The 20,247-nt window shown below is 35.3% G+C and overlaps 1 protein-coding gene across 1 annotated transcript; it reads left to right on the top strand.

Annotated features, from left to right (window-relative positions):
* The first annotated feature begins 396 nt into the window (after positions 1-396).
* LOC149940455 (uncharacterized) lies at positions 397-8,670 on the top strand. Its single transcript, XM_090179266.1, has 5 exons — positions 397-545; positions 1,802-2,022; positions 5,684-5,952; positions 8,055-8,215; positions 8,555-8,670. The coding sequence occupies exons 2-5, from the start codon at positions 1,846-1,848 to the stop codon at positions 8,668-8,670; spliced, it is 723 nt and encodes a 240-aa protein (XP_090035392.1). The 5' UTR covers positions 397-545; positions 1,802-1,845.
* The last annotated feature ends 11,577 nt before the right edge of the window (positions 8,671-20,247 follow it).

Below are 20,247 nucleotides of genomic sequence, written 5' to 3'. Positions count from 1 at the left end.
TTTTAAAAGATGTGGGAGTTAGCACGTTCTTACCTACCTTAACGCAAATTATTATTCCTTTTGCCCATGTCAAATTCCTCTATCTCTTAAAAATATCTTGACAATTGGGATACGAGATTTATATTTAAGGTTAAATTCCTCTGAGAATAATTTAAGTTGCCAATTATAATACTCTACAATGGTTCTCTGACGACGTTATCATTTGGCTATTTAAAATTTGAGCTTTCTATGCCGTTAATAGATGGCACCACGCTCTCCAGTAAAGTCATTCAGTTCAAATTTAAATTCAAATTTTCCGCCTTCTTTTAATAGTCTTGAAAACCGATAAGAGTGAAAGAGCCGGAATTGACTATCTTCACGCTTTTCCCGCGAGCTCATTCGGCGAGTGACGAAAAAGGGAAAACTTCACTCTCCCGAATGGAGTTTTGTTTTTGGGAGTGAAGTGCGAAAAATGTGCGGGAAAAATTACTCACACAGCTTCAAACCGAGTTTTTCCCCACTGTGTCTCCGTGTAATTAAACTGTGTATGATAAAATGGGGTTGAGGTAAGTTCGGAAAATTTATTGTTAATGTCTAGCCGCTATTAAAAATCGATGTCCAGAAAATTTTCTGTAACGAAAATTCGGTGCTACAAAAATAAGTACTCATACAAAAATGAGTTTTTTTCTTTAATTTAACATTGGCCGCAATGCCGTTTAAGTATTGTTAACTATTGCTAAGGTTTAGATTTCCGTAATAGGTTGAGCACATTTGACGAGATATTGTCATATCTTAAACACAAGAGCCCCCTTCTAGCGAAGGGTGACTATACTATAAGTTAATTTCAAAACCTCTGTACCATAGTTAAGGTCTAGAATAGCTGATCAGTTAAATTGTTTACCGTATTTACAAAAAAAAATAGAAATAAAATAATTTTTTAAAACAATTAAAGAGGTCTGAATCAGAAATACATGTTTTTCGGTACTGTGGTAAAACGACTCAGCAGAGGATATAACTAAAAATATAATTTTTATTGAAGATCACATTTTAATTTTCTAGAAGATATTATTTTATTTTTTAACACAGAACCTTCAAAGAAGCGAATATTTTGAACTGAGTTTTCATACACCGTTCTTAACGGCTTCCGATATTATGATATCGTTTTTCTGGTTCACAAAATTTAAGTTATTAATTTTAATATTAATTGAAGACAAATAAAGTTCCGCGGCCTACTCATCGATAGGGGCGCTTAGGAACGTTCTATATTTAAGAGAGTGCAATTTACCCCCACTTTTAACTATTTTAAGAGAGGGTTTTGGTGTTCTTCCCAAAAAGTTGGTGTTATAGTTCCCCAGTTCCTACGCCACTGGTGGGGGCTTCAAAAATAAAAAGTGCCAGGGACCCCACAACGTGTAAAGACAGACATATGCCTAACAATTAACAAAGTCTGCCTAGAACCTAGAATTTTAAATAAATATTAGTGGGAAATTAAAATAAGAAATATTTATCATAAACTTTTATATTTAAAATTAAATTAGCGCGTTGACGAATATAAATTATCCCATACTGCTCAAACTTTGACTCAAACCAATAAAAAAGTGGGTCCAAGATAAACCTTCGCTTACTCATTGCAAAGATAATTTTTAAATGTTGAATGGTTTGATTTTGGGCCGTATGGGGCCCCTCCTGAACTCGGAGCACATTTTAGAAAAATATATTTTTTCGCCTTTAGGTGATAAGACAAACATTCGTAGTGAGAAACCTGTAGATCACACTTGAAAAAGAATATCGTAATTTGTTTCAAAATAATACTTGTTTTTAGGGTCAGAACAGCTTCGTACATCCACGCCGTTATCTGTACGCTTGATGCGAAATGTGTGGTCAATTTCAATGATTGTCATTCATACGGCGCTGAATTGCATGATTGTGTCTAATCTCATTTGTGGAGAGAGATTTGTGATAAACAAACTTGAGGACGTTTTAAAGACAGAAATGAAGATTTTTCCAACTCATTTTTCAACGCCTTTGATGCAATTTTTAAAAGTCAGTTTTGGAATTCTAATAACTTGGTATTAATATTAATATCTGGCAAACAAGTTCAAAAAAGTTTGAGGAAAGCAAAATATAAATCAAAATATTACTTTTTTAGATTTTAAACATAAAAACATTTACAAAGCTTAAATATTTAAATGCCTATTTAGAAAAAGAAACCCTTGCAACTCGGTTCAAGTCGCTAGACTGCAGCCGCATCCAATTTCAGAAAGAGTTCCTAGATTTTGACGATTTAAAATCGCTCGTTTCTACATTGACATTGAGCAAATGAAATTCAGAGAATGCTGCTCTTACAAATTGTTAGATGCTTATACTGTGTGCATAGTTATTGCAGGATTTCTTAGAGAAATAACGAAAAAGCTTAAAGGGTGTTACCGATAAGAAGGTCGATTATCTTTGGGTTATAAATAGTTAAATAAATCTAATAAACATGGGTCATAACAGAGATATGGGCTCCCAAAAGACTGCTCCAAAAACGGGAGCACAGCCCTAAAACTGAAGAACGTTATTCTTCCTTGTACCAAATTGCGTTATAAAGTTAGTGATAGGAAATAAAAACCAATTGGTCTATTCAGGCCCCACTGTTACCGGAGTTTTAATGTATATATAGCATAGGCGATGCTTTATCTAGTCAGTTAATGTACATGCTAGTTCATGACATCGTCTTCGCACTGTTGTTTTGCTAATTTGTTATTTTAATGTTACGATAATAAACAAACTTTTAAACGACTCTCAGTCATTTTTTCTATGCCCTTGTCGTAACATTACAGAAATTGTGGTTAGAAAATCATAAGTTGCTTCTTATTGGTGAAAGAAGAAAATTAATAAAACGTGGCAAAAGATCATTAATGAATTTATAAATGTAAGCTAAGTTTGGCACTGAATACGAGCTATTTTCAAGTATGGATATTGTTCCAAATAAAATTAGCATTATATTTTTGACAGATCTTTATCCGCAAAAAAGTTTTTAATTGTTAAAATTAAAGGTACAAATGCAATTACTAATTCCAAATTTTTTAATAATTGTTTGAAATAACCACCTGTTTCTCTTATACAAGCTTGAGCCCGTCTTACAAATGATTCACGTCCTTCTTCAAAAATCTAGGTGCGTTACGAATAGTCTTCAATTAGGAGTTTTCGTATGTTCTTTGAGTCCCAAATTTCTGTCATAAAGCCTAAATCCTTCAGATAGGCCCGAAGGAAAAACTTGCGTGCATGGGTTTAAATCTGTAGATAGAGCCGGTCTGCACTCTACTGCTCCGCGTCGACCTATCCACCTCAAGGGAAACTTTGCTCTAATTTAAGGCGGAAGAAAGTGGTTTTGTGTTTCTGGATAAGAGATGGCGATGAAACACGTCTCTTGTTGGTGTTGACAGAAAAATTATTTATGTCAATTTCACTTGATTTAGTTAAACTCATTGTACTGTTAAAGTTAAAAAAACGTACTAGCTCGCGGAATAAAACGATACTTCAGCGCGTTACATTTGAATTTTGAAAGTTTTAAGACAGTCGCTCACTAAGATCGTAGCGACTTCGCGCGTCAATTAGGCTGATTACTCAAAAATACGGTTTTAATTGAATTAAAAATGAGTTCCTAGGGTTAGCTTTGCCATTTTCCATCGTAAACTAGATTTATGTCAAACCTATGGAGAGCAGTTTTAATTTTAAAAATCGGTCAACTAATTCAGATTTTTTCAAGGCCGCCAGTTTCCAAATACTATAGTTTGTAAGATATTTCAAATTAAATATGAAAAAGAAATTCGAAAAGAAATCTTCAATAATTGACCAGTTAAGGTTTCCAACAAAATTATGCAAAAAACCGAGGTTTAATATCTTAATTATTGTAGAATTAGGGAGTGTCATAAAACGTCTTATTTCTAGAGTTATTGCTGACTTCCCCCTTAAAGGCTAAAATGAGCTGAAACTCGGTCGTGGAAAAACCAAAAGCTTCGTCCGCTTTCTAACGGAACGTCTTCGAGTAACTCGTGTAAAGTATCTTGCAGAAAACGTAGGTATACTCTACCATTACGCCTTGGTGGTAGAAAAGAAAGTCCCACTCAATGATGACCATTAATGCCACTCCAGACGTTAAAGCTAAAATCTTCTAGTCGAAGGAGCTACTTGTACCGGGATTATCTTCAAAAATTGTATGTACATGTACCTATTGTGTTATCATTAGTAAATTGAAGGAAAGATTGAGTGAGTGGTACCTTAATTTTAAGTACCGTTTCCTATCTGTCTTCTGGCGCGTTAGTTGGTGGTTCTTTTCCTATTCTTATACGCGTCTATCAACATCATTGAATGACGTTTATCAATATGAAACCCGTGTTTGAGGAAAGTGTTCATGGTAAAATCTACGAGCTCTATGAAAATTTCCTTGAGCCCGTCCGTACATCTGAAGTGCGTATCCTCGTTTTCGATATGAGCAAAAACTGTCATGAATTGAAGGAGATACAGACAAATTTTCTACAGAAATGGATTTATAATTATTAATTCGGTTTGAAGCTCCCTCCAACAACAAGGTTTTAGCTGCTGTGTCATTGTTCGAAATAATTTATTTGGATCTTATTTTTTACTACCCACGTTATATTGTAGGGCATACCTACGTTTTCTGAAATTGAATTTTAAACCATTTTGGGTTAATAACAGTCCAACCTGTTTAAGACATGCCTTTAGAAACCAGACAGCGCATGTGGTTTTAGCACAACGGAGCTCCAGCTCATTTTAGTCGTAAAGCTAGAGCTCATTAGGGTGCATTTTCTTTGAGTGGGATAGGTCGGCGCGGTGCAGATTATTGGTCAGACTGATCTCCAAATTTATACCTACGCCATTTTTTCCGTCTGGGGCTATCCGAAGTACGCGACGTTGAGGACTTGTGAAAACACAAAAAGAAAGGTTGTGAGACCATTCGTATCATTCCTTTATTTAGTGAGCGAGTACGTTAATTTTTTTTATAGGGGGCGCAGGCTGTATAACCAAATTTTGTACATTTCGTACAAAAACGTGTTAATTAAGAAATGTCTTCATATTTTTAATTTTAATAACCAAAAACATTTCTGACAAATATCTGATAAAAATCTTATTTTAACTTTATTTCTAACAATATGAATTCTTTGAAACAGCTTGTATTAATTGTCAGACTTAAGTTACTTTAAAAAGAACATAAATGAACTTTTGTCAATTGCATTGCTTAACTAATAAAAAATAGTTAATTTTATTCAAACAATTTGATTGAAGAAGAATATCTTTCGTAAGTTTTATGATTTTGGGGTATTTTTTTGGGACCTCATGTATCTGTGAAACGATGCACTTAAGGACCCTCGTTCATTTGACATTTTATGTAATTTGAACTGAATGAACCCGCCCTAGAGTTAACGACACACTCATCGAAAACATCCGGTATAAGATTAGAAATTAAAGTTAAATAACAGTGTGGATATTCACCTGGATATTATTTAAAAGAGCACATGTTAGACAGCCTCAAAATGTGCATTGTCAATAGAAAAAAACTAAGAAATACATATATATTGTAACTTTTAATTATCGTAAATGTTTGTGTAGTCCGTTTGACATAAGAGAAAACCACGGGCTACAAAATTTTATTTGACATAATCTAATGTACAAGCTTTTAAACTGGATATTTTTTGTTTAGTTTCCAGGTGAGAAAGGAGAATTAATTTCCAATAAAATGGCTGAAGATAAATATTATTACGAGAATTATATTAATGTTATAATAAATGGCGAGATATTGTTGATAACTTGGCACGACGCGATGTATAGTTTCGAAAATTATTGTAGAAAGCTTAAAGTGGATATTCCCATTTTTCATCGAGCACCTGAATCCTTGGGAATACTCAGCAACGCTTTATGGGCAAACAAAAAAATTATAAACAAAGACATTCTTGAGGTTTTCATTGTCATGTAAGTATCAAAGAAACCAGTTTTAGAATTGATTTATTATAATTCATACGTTAAAATAACAACCAGGTAAGTATGTGAAATAATGTTTTATATTTTTCTAAAAATCATTTCAACCTTATAATATAACAAAACATAAGGTTATACTAAATTGAAATATTTTAGTAATGTTTTGCTAGGTGTGGCGCAGGAGATTAATATTTTTTTCATTTTAAAAACTATGTAGATATGTGGCGGTTTTTTCTAGGTTAGGTTAACTAAAGCCACGTTCACCTCAAAACGTTTCAACGGAGTTGCGCGAACAAGGTTAAAGGTTTAAAACCGATTCAAACCGTTTTCTACCGCTTAATATACGTCTGAACATATTTGTAGCTATAATTACTTTTTATTTTCTGTTAGACTTTATTTCCTAGTTTTTAAAAAAGGAGTTTCAATGATAAAGCCTTTGAGCATACTGGGAAATGTAATATTAAGATTTCTGGTCTAAATTTTAAAAAAAAGAACAATTTTTAATGACATATAGGTATTTATAAGAACAGCTTGGTTCTTGAAGGCGCAACCCTCTATCCAAGCTTCGTCGAAAACGTTGAAATAGTGGCCGTTTTTAATTAAATTTTCAACTGTACGCACTATTTACTTTTTGTAAGGGAACAACGATTCAACTTTTAAATTTATAAAACATATCGGTTTCTAAATTATTTGGTTACAGCAAATAACTCGATCGAATTCAAAATCACATATGAGACTCGATTTGTAGATTCAAATTCATCTTGAAACCTTTTGAGATTGTTCGATTATTTGAAAAAGGAATTTCAAATAGTTTGCGAAAGTGGACGAATAATCGCACGATATTTTGCCCGTTGAGTTCAAAACTATAGTGGTGTGGTGCGGCACTTGCCCAAGTAATTTTTATTTACGACGTAGCAGTGAAGGCCTGTACGTATAATCAGTCAGCTATTAGGCCTCTTATTGACTAGAAAATTGAGTCTTGTCGTACTTTACAATTTTTCATAACGGCACCGTAAAACTGAAACTTTAAAAACATATAAGCTTTATTCATTCATACTCAATATTAAAAAATATTCAACCAAATTATTCGACTTTTGAAATATTCGAACAAACTATTTGAGTTTGGAAATATTCTACCAAACTATTCGACTTCTGAAATATTCAATCAAACTATTCGTCTTTTCAAGTATTCGACGAAACTATACAACTTTTCAAATATTTGACGAAACTGTTCGACCAAACTATTCAATTATTCAAATATTTGACCGAAAGATTTGACTTTTTAAACATTCGACCAAACTATTCGACTTTTAAAATATTCAACCGACAAAATACGACATTTATTTATTAATGGTTGGAGATAGTTTCATAAAATATTTTTCATCAGCATTTTTAAGCTATTTTCAATAAACTAGTATATCTGTCTCGCACCTAATATTTGTACTTCGTATCTTGATGATAAGAATACACTGTACATCATCTTGTTTGGGCTGAATGCGACAAAATTTGTCATTGCTAAAATGGAACAACAATCTATGGCTTGTCCAGGCCCGGACTGGCCCGGTCAGATCGGGGCCAACTCAAATTGGGGGCCAAAGTGGAAAAATTTGGCATTAATGGGAAATGAGGCCAACACGATTGCATAGCCGGTGGGGCCAACTACTAGCCAGTCCGGCCCTGTACTTGTCTTATGTTAAAACCTCAATAGAAGTCATTATGACGGTAGATATTAAACGCTTTATAAAACTGTTCTCCCACAAAATATCCCTGAATATTTCACATTTAACAAACTTTTATTGAGCAAAAAGTCTTAAATATTTTTGCAGAAAAATATCATATAATTATGGATTAGAGAAGGCTCCAGTGTTGCACATATTTTTGATCTAACATTCGTCAACTCTTGTGTTGTTTCAGTGACAGTACTTTTAAGTCATTTTCGTTAAATTTTGAACAAATTGTTTTAAGAGTGTAAAATGATATAGGCATGATTTGATATTGTCTCTGCTGCGACTAACGTATTTGCGAATTGATTTGAACTTTTTTAAATATACACTACGCAATAATTTTTAAAATTATGGTCTACCATCTATCAATAGGAATAGGCAGTTATTCGCTTCTGGAATTATCGACCGTGCATTTGAAAACGAATTTGGAATGCTCGAAGATCGTTGCATCACTGAGAAATCGGAAGTTTTCTTCGGAGAAAAAATGAAAACATTTAATATAGCCCTACCGTTTCTTAATATACTTGGATGTGGTATATGTATTTCCATTCTAGCTCTTTTAATAGAAAAAATAATTTCCAGACTTTATTTCTAACTATAACAATGATTATGTTCCAACGCCTATTTTTGATTTAATATAATACGGTGAAAATATACCAGTAAACTACGTTCAAAATAAACAGAGTAAAGTTTCATTTTTATATGGTTGCGAAGGCTATGTTCTTTATCATTAATTAAACTAAATTTCTTAAAATATAAATTCACGTCTAAATCAGTCAAAAGCCTTTCTTTGTAAAAATTGTGAAAAATTTACATTGCATTAAAGATATTTGAATTATATAAATGTAATTGTTAACTTTTACTTTGAAAAGGGACGATCGTTTCCATGAAAAATCCTGTAAGAAAGCTTGTTTTGGCCACAAGTCACATATTTCACACCTTTGAAGCCAAAGCTCATATCAAAACTAGCACTTGCTATATCATTTGAAAGGCTAACCCTACACGAGCAAAATCTCATCGAATAAAAATTTCAAGACAATGCAACATATCGAAGGACTACGGTCCAAAAGCTTCCGAGTATTTTAAATTGAATATTTTATTCTTAATTCCATGAAGTAGCAGTTCTTTTTGCATAAATCTTTTCACTAATTCAAAGAAACTATGGATCTGAACTTTAAAATTCAAGAATATCTGACTATCAATCACGTTCAATCGTAATTTTCTTAATTGATGAATTTAAAATAAAAACGTTTTCTTAGAAAAACAAACATAACGGTTAACATGATTCTAAGTGAGAATTTTGTAGGTATGCAGGCAGAATTGGATTTAATGACGTTTATGGGCAAATAAATTAATTTCCGGTGTGTATGGTCTGAGACATGAACACTTAATAGACCCCGCTAATTTTAACCAGAAGAAGTGATATGATTATTAACATAGTAACTGGCAGTAATTCATTCAGGACTAATATCGTAACTTAAAAAGTGTTAATCAATTAAAAAACTGAAAGCATTATAGTATTTTTCGTCTAAAGTTTAATTGTCGTCGATAATTAAAACTTAAAGAAGTTGCTGAGAAACTCAAAGCCGGAGTGGAAATTTGGGATTTTTCATATTCAGGAGACAGGTCGCGCTCATTTGCAAGTAACACATATTCTAATTGTAAAATAACAACTATAAGGAGAGGGTAAGAAGATCCGCGGTAAGCGCTATGCCCGCCTCTGCAATATTACAATGAACGTGCTCGAAAAAACATCAACCGTTCTGAGCCAAAAATGTTTTAATTTGATTTTGAAAGCAAAGCATTTGGCTTGTCATTCCATTTCGAAAATATACAGATCAATCTAGATTCGAAGAAACGCTTATCACACACCGTTGGACGTGAAAGGTATGCATTATTTTAACGTAAGAAAAATGAGTTCAAAAGAGATGAAATTAGACGACAGCTCATAGAAGTCTCACAAAGAAAGCATTTTATCCAAATTGTGGTTCATTTCTTGTCCTTGCCGACCTGTCTTCGGAGATAAATTATTTTTCACCTCTTACAGTAACTGTATTTTTGTCGGTCTTTTCAGCTTCAAAAATTTATTTATTTAGAACTAGGGAGAGCTACTTTTTTAGGAAGATTTGATTGGTTCCCTCAATCCACTTCCCATCCTAAGAGTCAATCATATTGGCCCGGTTTTTCTTTGGTTTCCTAAAACTTACTTATAAATACTTATATTCTACTAGCTTCTTCAGCCAAGATGATTTCTTTTTGGTCTTTTCTCTGACATTTCAGAGTCAATCGATTTGTACGTTTTCCAAACAGCTGCAATATTTGGAAATTCTAATTGCAATATATTTAAACAACAGTACTGCCCAATGTTTAAGAATCGTGCAATTTAATATTGTTAAACCTGCAGGAATTGTTACATTAATTAGCTAGTAAATTTAATCTTCCTATTGTCAAAGCAGTGAGTTATAGGTTTATTTGAATTTTTTTTAAACTAAATACTCTCAGTATTTTATATGAAATAAGGGACAATAGGCTTCCACTATTGAAGTTTGACGCGAGATAAATGAGTCTAATAAAGTTATCAAAAATTCATAAACGCTGACGCAATTAAATTATCATAAATATTAGTTACTGTGTCGAAAATGTTTTTATAGGCTTTGACTCACGACAAAACGTGTGCGTCACCATATTGAACCAACGGTTTAATCATACTTGGAGTGACACAATTTAACTTAATAATGGCTAATTTAATATTTAATTCGCATTTATTTTTATTTTTATTCGTATCAAGTTTTGAAACCTAACCCTTCAATGATTATATATTTATTTCCTTGCCAAAAGAAACCTCCCTTATAGATTGTTAAAATATTAATTTTCCACCTTGACCCATATTGTCGGTGACGGGTAATCATTATCCATGATTAAACTGATTTTGTTCGGGGGGAAAATGTAAACAAAGAAATTTACCGGTTAATATTTCGGAAAATGGTTAAAAAACATGTATTATTCGTAAAATTTGAGCTTTTTATCCAAAAAAACGTCGTTTTTCCGATTAATTTTACAAAAGTATAAAAAAAATTAATCGGATAATACAGAAATATAAATTACTTGATCAAAAAGTTTTACGAATAATTTTGATAGCTTTATCTATTGAATAAAAGTTAACCATCCCCGACCTCTATGTGAAATACCTGTAGAAATTTTACGCGGATCTTGCCCATTTGTGAGTCGACTACTTGACGACCCCTTTAGTTCTTAGGATTGTAGTAGGACAGGTTCAAGGTATTAAAATCTATTGAATTTCGTTTATAACTTCAAATGCCATAATAACAAATTTAAAAGAATTACCAAAATTGTACGAAATGATCCCCTGGGGGCACACGTAAATCATTCTTGAACCCGTTCGAGGATTCTAGGCGACTTATGAATTCACAACCGAAAAATACGGTTGCACTCCCTAACGGTGGCGGGTCGAATTACTCGTCGGAGGTCAAATTTAATGCACTGTGGAAGCTAGCAAATTAGAAACTTAAGCAGACGCTTGAAGTAAATAGACCCTTTATACGGTTCGGCACCGTTGCGTCATCTATACCGGTTTCGGTCGCGAATAGTTTCACAGCGATCAATAATGCATTGTCGTAGGTCGTCAATGATGCGGACTTCAGTCTTGCGTACCAATTGTTCAAGACGTCCCCAGATCTAAGTTGGAATTGGTACGCGTGTCTGCAGTCGGCAAACGTAAAGATCTTTAAAATAACACGTCTTGGATCACGTTTAACATTGCTAATAAAATTATGAAAAGTAAACTTTTAAATTAAAAATATTTTTGTAGATTAAATGTTTAATATTTTTTTAAACATGAAAGAGTGTGAATGGAAAAGAAATTTCAAAATATGGTTTGGAAATAATTTGGTTGTTTTTCTAAAAACTTCACCGAATCATGAAATAAAATTTATATGCATTCTACAGAGAATCATAACTAAGTGAAAGAATTGACAAGGTAAGTAATTCAAGATATCTAATGTGATTATTTAACATCCATGATTGAAAATGCAGCTGAGAAAATTATATTAATTTTGAAGTGAATTATATATTTATTTAAAACTTAGTTTGTACACGAAAAAGATAAAAACTCTAAATTTATTGGTTTATTAATTTATTTAATATAAATTTTGAATATATGTCGGTCAGGTAAGGGCTGAAAACTGGGCTTCAGCTCAGGCTAACGGGTAAGTTCCACGCAATTCCGAAGCTCTGGTGGTGTTGGTATCAGCTTTGCCGCGATCGAACTCCCAATGACGCGCTGTGACCCTTGCTTTGCCCCCGTTTACGTTCACAACGGGATCTCCTGTGTCGGTTGATGGTGTTATAGGATCTATCCTTATTCCCACAGTTGTGCGCAAAGTGTAGAGTTGTAGTCCCATTGCTGCGCCTTTCGGATGGTTGGCTGGCGTGCAGCAAAGATGGCTTGCATCAGCAGTAGGGTTCTCCTGCTGCCTCTGGCTGTTTCATCACCCATTCGGGCTGTGGACGCACGCCCAGGACTATATTATGAGAATACCGGTGGTATAGGATGGTAAAATATCAAAGGTGCACAGGTATAAATGTTTTGTCCCAATGTTCGAATAAAATTAACTACCAGGTAACAAGCAGATATGATATCAGTGTTGACGGCCATGGTTTGTTTAACACCGCATCGCTTACATTTTGACGCGAAAAAAGTCTATTTTGTAAAGACATACGGTGACTTACTTCTTTATTTGATTTAAGTCAATGTATCTTCTGAGTTACTGCGTGATATAAAACGGCAAACGTTCTCTCTAAAGTATGTATTTAACAATTTAATTTTGGGTAGCAATAAAATTTGTATGTATCAGATTGATAACTTATTGTTCGTAAGAAATAGATTTTCAATATAATTAAATACTGTTACTTGAAAAACATAAAATTAATTTAATTGAAATTTACAGTTTATACAGCAGAAAAAACTCTTCCTGTTCGATTCCACATTTCTTGGTGAACATCTTAGTGAAAGAATAAATCCAACGGTTCATAACTGGAACAGGACCGGACTTAGAGATCCTGGGCCCATAGGCAGATAAGGAGTCTGGGCCCCCTTTTCACGCGCTGCATTTACTCTTATCCCTGGAACTAGGCTGTGCCTGAATTTCCCTGATTAAGCGTAGAAGTCTGAGCTCTACGGTTATATTACTAAATAAAAGCTCTTAACAATCGTCGTCTAAATATGCGATAATTATGCAACGTTTCGATTTAAGGCTGCGTCCATAAACTGCCAGGCAGAAATTTTTATAATTTTAAAACAAAATCTTCTACCTAGGAATTTCACCAATATCAATTACGATTGATATTAAAGATTTACGCCTTCGAATACAGTAATTATGGTCACTGGAGGGCCCCTTAAAAGGATGGGCCCCTAGGCCACGGCCTAGGTTGACCTAGGCTGAAATACGGCACTGCCTACGAGTTTTAAATGTCAAAAGAACCTTGGTCATAAAAAGCCCCGTTTCAGAGTTACGAGCTCTCAAAATTGACCTAAAAAACATCGAAATCAACGAAAACGTGAAATCTGTATTCATCCTTGACCCCAAATGTTTTGGTAACTTTATTGTCTGTTTTTTTAATGAAGATTATATACAGGGTGTTTTTTTGTTCGAAAAGGTAATTTTTTTCTAGAAAGTTGAAATTTGTACTGTACATAATACGTGCCGGGGGACACTTTCTACCAAAATTGTATCTAAATCGAAAAACATTTTCACGTTTTTTGAAAATTTAAATTTTAACCGCTAGGTGCTATAAGAAAATTGTTAATGGGAAAATTGTAGATCGTCACCGAAAACGTACAAATAGCGTTGGCGCGAAAAAAATTTACGTCTTTTTCACTGCCAAAATACGACTTGAAAAAGTGACAAGTTGAGCAACTTTTTTGAATTCCATTGGGAGAGTAGTGTAACTTTATGAAAGTCAGAAATTTGTTAATCTGGTGTTTAATGCAATAAACACCGCTGAAAAATCGAGGAGACAATGGCGAATAAATTATATTAATTATTTAAATTATTAATGGCGATTTAAATTACGTAAGATCTAGCGACCTTGCTGGCCAATGTGCCGAACCGTTTCATCCTATTCATCGTTTTGAAATACAGTGTTTCACATTTCGGTTGTCATGAGGCGTGGCACTCTTTTTGAAACTACAATCTGGCTCATTTAGCTATTGACATTTCCTATTAGTTTTTTAATAGCTTTAATAATCCAGATAGAAGACCACTCATAACTACTGTAAGGCGAGCTGTTAATGACTTTCTCCAGTATGGTAACGTACAACCTGGATTTCGTGGGCCTGGTCAGCGGGATTTGGACTTTGAAAACACCGTTTTAGCCTATTTTCTCGCATACCCACGTAGTAGTTGTGCCGCGGCGAGTAAGGATTTGGCTTGCTGTAAAACTTGCATTTGGGAAATTTTACATAGGCATAAATACCATCCTTACAGAGCAACGCTTCACCACGGTTTACGAGATGGAGACGCTCAACAACAGCTGGATTTTTGCACCTGGCTGCTAAATTCCGTGCACGAAGACGCACAATTCCTACGCAACATGCTATTCTCGGATGAATCCTCGTTTAGCGGTTAAAATTTAAATTTTTAAAAAACGTGAAAATATTTTTCGATTTAGATACAATTTTGGTAGAAAGTGTCCCACAGCACGTATAATGTACAGTACAAATTTCAACTTTCTAGAAAACATAGTTTTTGAAAAAACCACTTTTTCGAGCAAAAAAAAAACCCCCTGTATATTGTATAATACGATGATTTATAGCTTAAAATAAAACTAAGTAATTTTTGTTCTCGCTAAAATTATTCCGAGTGAAATCGAACTTAAAACGCTCTCAATAATATTAATTTTGAACATGAAAAAAAAATCCGGGAGTAATCAAAATGCATTGAAATATATACATGCAATTATTGTTTAAATGATGACTTAACAACTCTTTTAAAAATGTATAAAACAGCAATCTAGTTACGTTTGGAGGGTTATACTTATTTCCCTGGTTACCAACTGAGAACCTATTGAAAATGAATTTATCAAATATTGGTAATTGGATATTGAAAAAAATGTTACCTAACATTTGATTTTAGTAAGGCCAGATTTTTATATCTAAATTTAGTCTATAATGGATCGTGAAGCAAATTGAGTTACGAAAATTTAATTTCAGTAACTGTGGTTAATAATAATAATAATAATAATAATAATAATAATAATAATAATAATAATAATAATAATAATAATAATAATAATAATAATAAGCTATGCTAATACCCAAGGCACCACCTTAGGCCTAAGTCATCAAGTGACTTTTGAAGCCATTAATTCAGGTGGCCGGGTTACAATGCATGCAAGCCCTTCAAGCCACGCGAGCCAACAGCTCCCTACATAACTATTACCGTTAACATCAAAAAGTTTTTATGGAAGGAGGCATTTATGTTAAACATTTATGTTAGGGGTTTTTTTTAAATTTCAGTAAAAGCCATGTATCCTAATTATGTAAGATAACAAGTTGGCAAGCTGCCAAAATATACCTCTCCCCGGAAGAGTTTGCCCTTGGGCGTATTAACTATTGGACACGGCACTCTACGTTATTTCGACATATTCTAAGCCTCCTCCAAAAAACGTAATCCCGGTGCTATCCCAACCAGTAAAATATTTTTTATTATAATTATAATAAATATTGCAAATGTTATTGCTTTAAACAAATTTCCAATATCAATAGAACAAAAAACCAACTTCAGAACAAAACGTTATTAAATTAACAAAGCAACAAAAATGATAAATAGAAAATACAAAATTTAAAATTATTACAACGCTCACGAAACGTAAAATATATACGTGCGAGAAACTATTTTAAAGACAAAACCAACCCATTGTATTATAAGTCTTAAACAATCAAATTTATATGGAAAATAAAAGTTAAAGCGAAAACCAAAACTATAAGTGAAAGCACTAATAAAAACTGCGTGGCCTCACGACGACAACCGAACGAAGCCGGTAAAAATTAATGCAAATAAAAAATCGTAGACATGAATTCTCCCCCACATTATCAACACTTTCGATAGACGATATAAAAAAGAAAAATAACCAAAAGAAAAATTTATAATAGTAACCCAACCAAGTAACAAGTTAATTAAAATACTAAGGAATCAAGAAAAAGTTAATCTAAACACCCACAGTAATAAACATTATAATACCAGAAATAAGCAATAAAAAATAAAAAATAATAACCCAATCAAACAACAAGGTAATTCAAGTACTTAGAAATCCAGAAAAAGGCAATCCACATACCCACCGTAATGGAAATTGTAATTGAAACAAGCTCGCCAAGAAGGCGATAATATTATATCTTGCCCGTATTTCATTTAAGCAGGTAACACAAAATCATGAATTAGTAATAAACCTAAAGCTCATTAATTAAAATATATCAAAGGGAAACGATTTCGAATATTATCCAACCAGCGAGGCAAACTTATTCTAAATTGTATAAACGCTTCAAAAGCAAAACTATTCAGAAATGACATTATTTGGTGATCATGAGCGTTCTGAATAACGAAAGTAACTCAGCGTTACCAGGCCACAAAAATGAAATTATATGATAAAACCTAACTACGGTCAACTTTGATTACTCGCTACAGTGTGGTAGCACTAGGCTATAGTTGGGCGTAACTCATATTTCTCTTGGCGCAAATTTTATATTTATTTATTGGCATATTATAAATTCCTATTTACATTCTTAAGTTAACAAAAGGATATATTCTAAAACAACTTTAATTATCGCCCAAATATCGGAAGTAAATTTAAATACCCAAAAATAGCCTACTTTATAGTACGAGAGTAAAATTATAGTTTGGAGAAAATCGAAAGGTTTATCGAACGCTAAACGAAAGTGAAATTTCACCCCGCCAAAATGGGCTACAAAGAGCGATACGATATCTCTTTGCAAGGAAATTTTATCGTTCCCAGAAGACCACCCTCTTTTATCGCGCCACGCTGTCTCCATGACCCAGCAGGCGGCCCGACACAGCATGGTCACCTAAAGAAAATATGGGTTTTGCCAAAAGTAAAAACCCCTGCATTTGGTTCATGCTAACCTGCACTCTTACTTATTACTTCTGGCCATACACGGCTTGTGCAGTTGACAAAATATTACTTCGTCACACTTATTTAGGAAAGTTTGTATTATATGTAATAAAATTTGAAATATTATTCCCCCTTCCACCCAAGCACTTATTTATTACTACATCACACTTATTTATTACTTATGGCCATACACGGCTTCGATAACCTCCATGACCCAGCAGGCTAACACTTATTTATTACTTATGGCCATACACGGCTTCGATAACCTCCATGACCCAGCAGGCTCACACTTATTTATTACTTCTGGCCATACACGGCTTCGATAATCTCCATGACCCAGCAGGCTCACACTTATTTATTACTTCTGGCCATACATGGCTTCGATAATCTCCATGACCCCGCAGGCTCACACTTATTTATTACTTCTGGCCATACACGGATTCGATAATCTCCATGGCCCAGCAGGCTCACACTTATTTATTACTTCTGGCCATACACGGCTTCGATAATCTCCATGGCCCAGTAGGCTCACTATTATTTATTACTTCTGGCCATACACGGCTTCGATAATCTCCATGGCCCAGTAGGCTCACACTTATTTATTACTTCTGGCGAAACACGGCTTCGATAACCTTCATGACCCAGCAGGCTCTCACTTATTTATTACTTCTCGCCATACACGGCTTCGATAATCTCCATGACCCAGCAGGCTCACACTTATTTATTACTTCTGGCCATAAACGGCTTCGATAATCTCCATGGCCCAGCAGGCTCACACTTATTTATTACTTCTGGCCATACACGGCTTCGATAATCTCCATGGCCCAGTAGGCTCACTCTGATTTATTACTTCTGGCCATACACGGCTTCGATAATCTCCATGGCCCAGTAGGTTCACACTTATTTATTACTTATGGCCATACACGGCTTCGATAACCTCCGTGACCCAGCAGGCTCACACTTATTTATTACTTCTGGCGAAACACGGCTTCGATAACCTTCATGACCCAGCAGGCACACACTTATTTATTACTTCTGGCCATACACGGCTTCGATATTCTCCATGACCCAGCAGGCTCACACTTATTTATTACTTCTGGCCATACATGGCTTCGATAATCTCCATGACCCAGCAGGCTCACACTTATTAATTACTTCTGGCCATACACGGCTTCGATAATCTCCATGGCCCAGTAGGCTCACACTTATTTATTACTTCTGGCCATACACGGCTTCGATAATCTCCATGGCCCAGTAGGCTCACACTTATTTATTACTTCTGGCCATACACGGCCTCGATAATCTCCATGACCCAGCTGGCTCACACTTATTTATTACTTCTGGCCATACACGGCTTCGATAATCTCCATGACCCAGCAGGCTCACACTTATTTATTACTTCTGGCCATACACGGCTTCGATAATCTCCATGGCCCAGTAGGCTCACATTTATTTATTACTTCTGGCCATACACGGCTTCGATAATCTCCATGGCCCAGTAGGCTCACACTTATTTATTACTTCTGGCCATACACGGCTTCGATAATCTCCATGACCCAGCAGGCTCACACTTATTAATTACTTCTGGCCATACACGGCTTCGATAATCTCCATGGCCCAGTAGGCTCACACTTATTTATTACTTCTGGCCATACACGGCTTCGATAATCTCCATGGCCCAGTAGGCTCACACTTATTAATTTCTTCTGGCAATACACGGCTTCGATAATCTCCATGACCCAGCAGGCTCACACTTATTAATTACTTCTGGCCATACACGGCTTCGATAATCTCCATGACCCAGCAGGCTCACACTTATTTATTACTTATGGCCATACACGGATTCGATAACCTCCATGACCCAGCAATCTCACACTTATTTATTACTTCTGGCGAAACACGGCTTCGATAACCTTCATGACCCAGCAGGCTCACACTTATTTATTACTTCTGGCCATACACGGCTTCGATAATCTCCATGGCCCAGTAGGCTCACACTTATTTATTACTTCTGGCCATACACGGCTTCGATAATCTCCATGGCCCAGTAGGCTCACACTTATTTATTACTTCTGGCCATACACGGTTTCGATAATCTCCATGGCCCAGTAGGCTCACACTTATTTATTACTTCTGGCCATACACGGCTTCGATAATCTCCATGACCCAGCAGGCTCACACTTATTTATTACTTATGGCCATACACGGATTCGATAACCTCCATGACCCAGCAATCTCACACTTATTTATTGCTTCTGGCGAAACACGGCTTCGATAACCTTCATGACCCAGCAGGCTCACACTTATTTATTACTTCTGGCGAAACACGGCTTCGATAACCTTCATGACCCAGCAGGCTCACACTTATTTATTACTTCTGGCCATACACGGCTTCGATAACCTCCATGACCCAGCAGGCTCACACTTATTTATTACTTCTGGCCATACATGGCTTCGATAATCTCCATGACCCAGCAGGCTCACACTTATTTATTACTTATGGCCATACACGGATTCGATAACCTCCATGACCCAGCAATCTCACACTTATTTATTACTTCTTGCGAAACACGGCTTCGATAACCTTCATGACCCAGCAGGCTCACACTTATTTATTACTTCTGGCGAAACACGGCTTCGATAACCTTCATGACCCAGCAGGCTCACACTTATTTATTACTTCTGGCCATACACGGCTTCGATAACCTCCATGACCCAGCAGGCTCACACTTATTTATTACTTCTGGCCATACACGGCTTCGATAACCTCCATGACCCAGCAGGCTCACACTTATTTATTACTTCTGGCGAAACACGGCTTCGATAACCTTCATGACCCAGCAGGCTCACACTTATTTATAACTTATGGCCATACACGGCTTCGATAATCTCCATGACAAAGCAGGCTCACACTTATTTATTACTTCTGGCCATACATGGCTTCGATAATCTCCATGACCCAGCAGGCTCACACTTATTAATTACTTCTGGCCATACACGGCTTCGATAATCTCCATGGCCCAGTAGGCTCACACTTATTTATTACTTCTGGCCATACACGGCTTCGATAATCTCCATGGCCCAGTAGGTTCACACTTATTTATTACTTCGCGCCATACACGGCTTCGATAATCTCCATGGCCCAGTAGGCTCACACTTATTTATTACTTCTGGCGAAACACGGCTTCGATAACCTTCATGACCCAGCAGGATCACACTTATTTATTACTTCTGGCCATACACGGCTTCGATAATCTCCATGACCCAGCAGGCTCACACTTATTTATTACTTCTGGCCATACATGGCTTCGATAATCTCCATGACCCAGCAGGCTCACACTTATTAATTACTTCTGGCCATACACGGCTTCGATAATCTCCATGGCCCAGTAGGCTCACACTTATTAATTACTTCTGG

Source organism: Leiobunum rupestre, chromosome 6, assembly GCF_980474605.1.
Source record: "Leiobunum rupestre chromosome 6, qqLeiRupe1.1.hap1, whole genome shotgun sequence".
NCBI classification, from domain to species: domain Eukaryota; kingdom Metazoa; phylum Arthropoda; class Arachnida; order Opiliones; family Sclerosomatidae; genus Leiobunum; species Leiobunum rupestre.
Note: the sequence above shows the minus strand (reverse complement) of the source record. Positions and strands in the feature narration are given on the sequence as shown.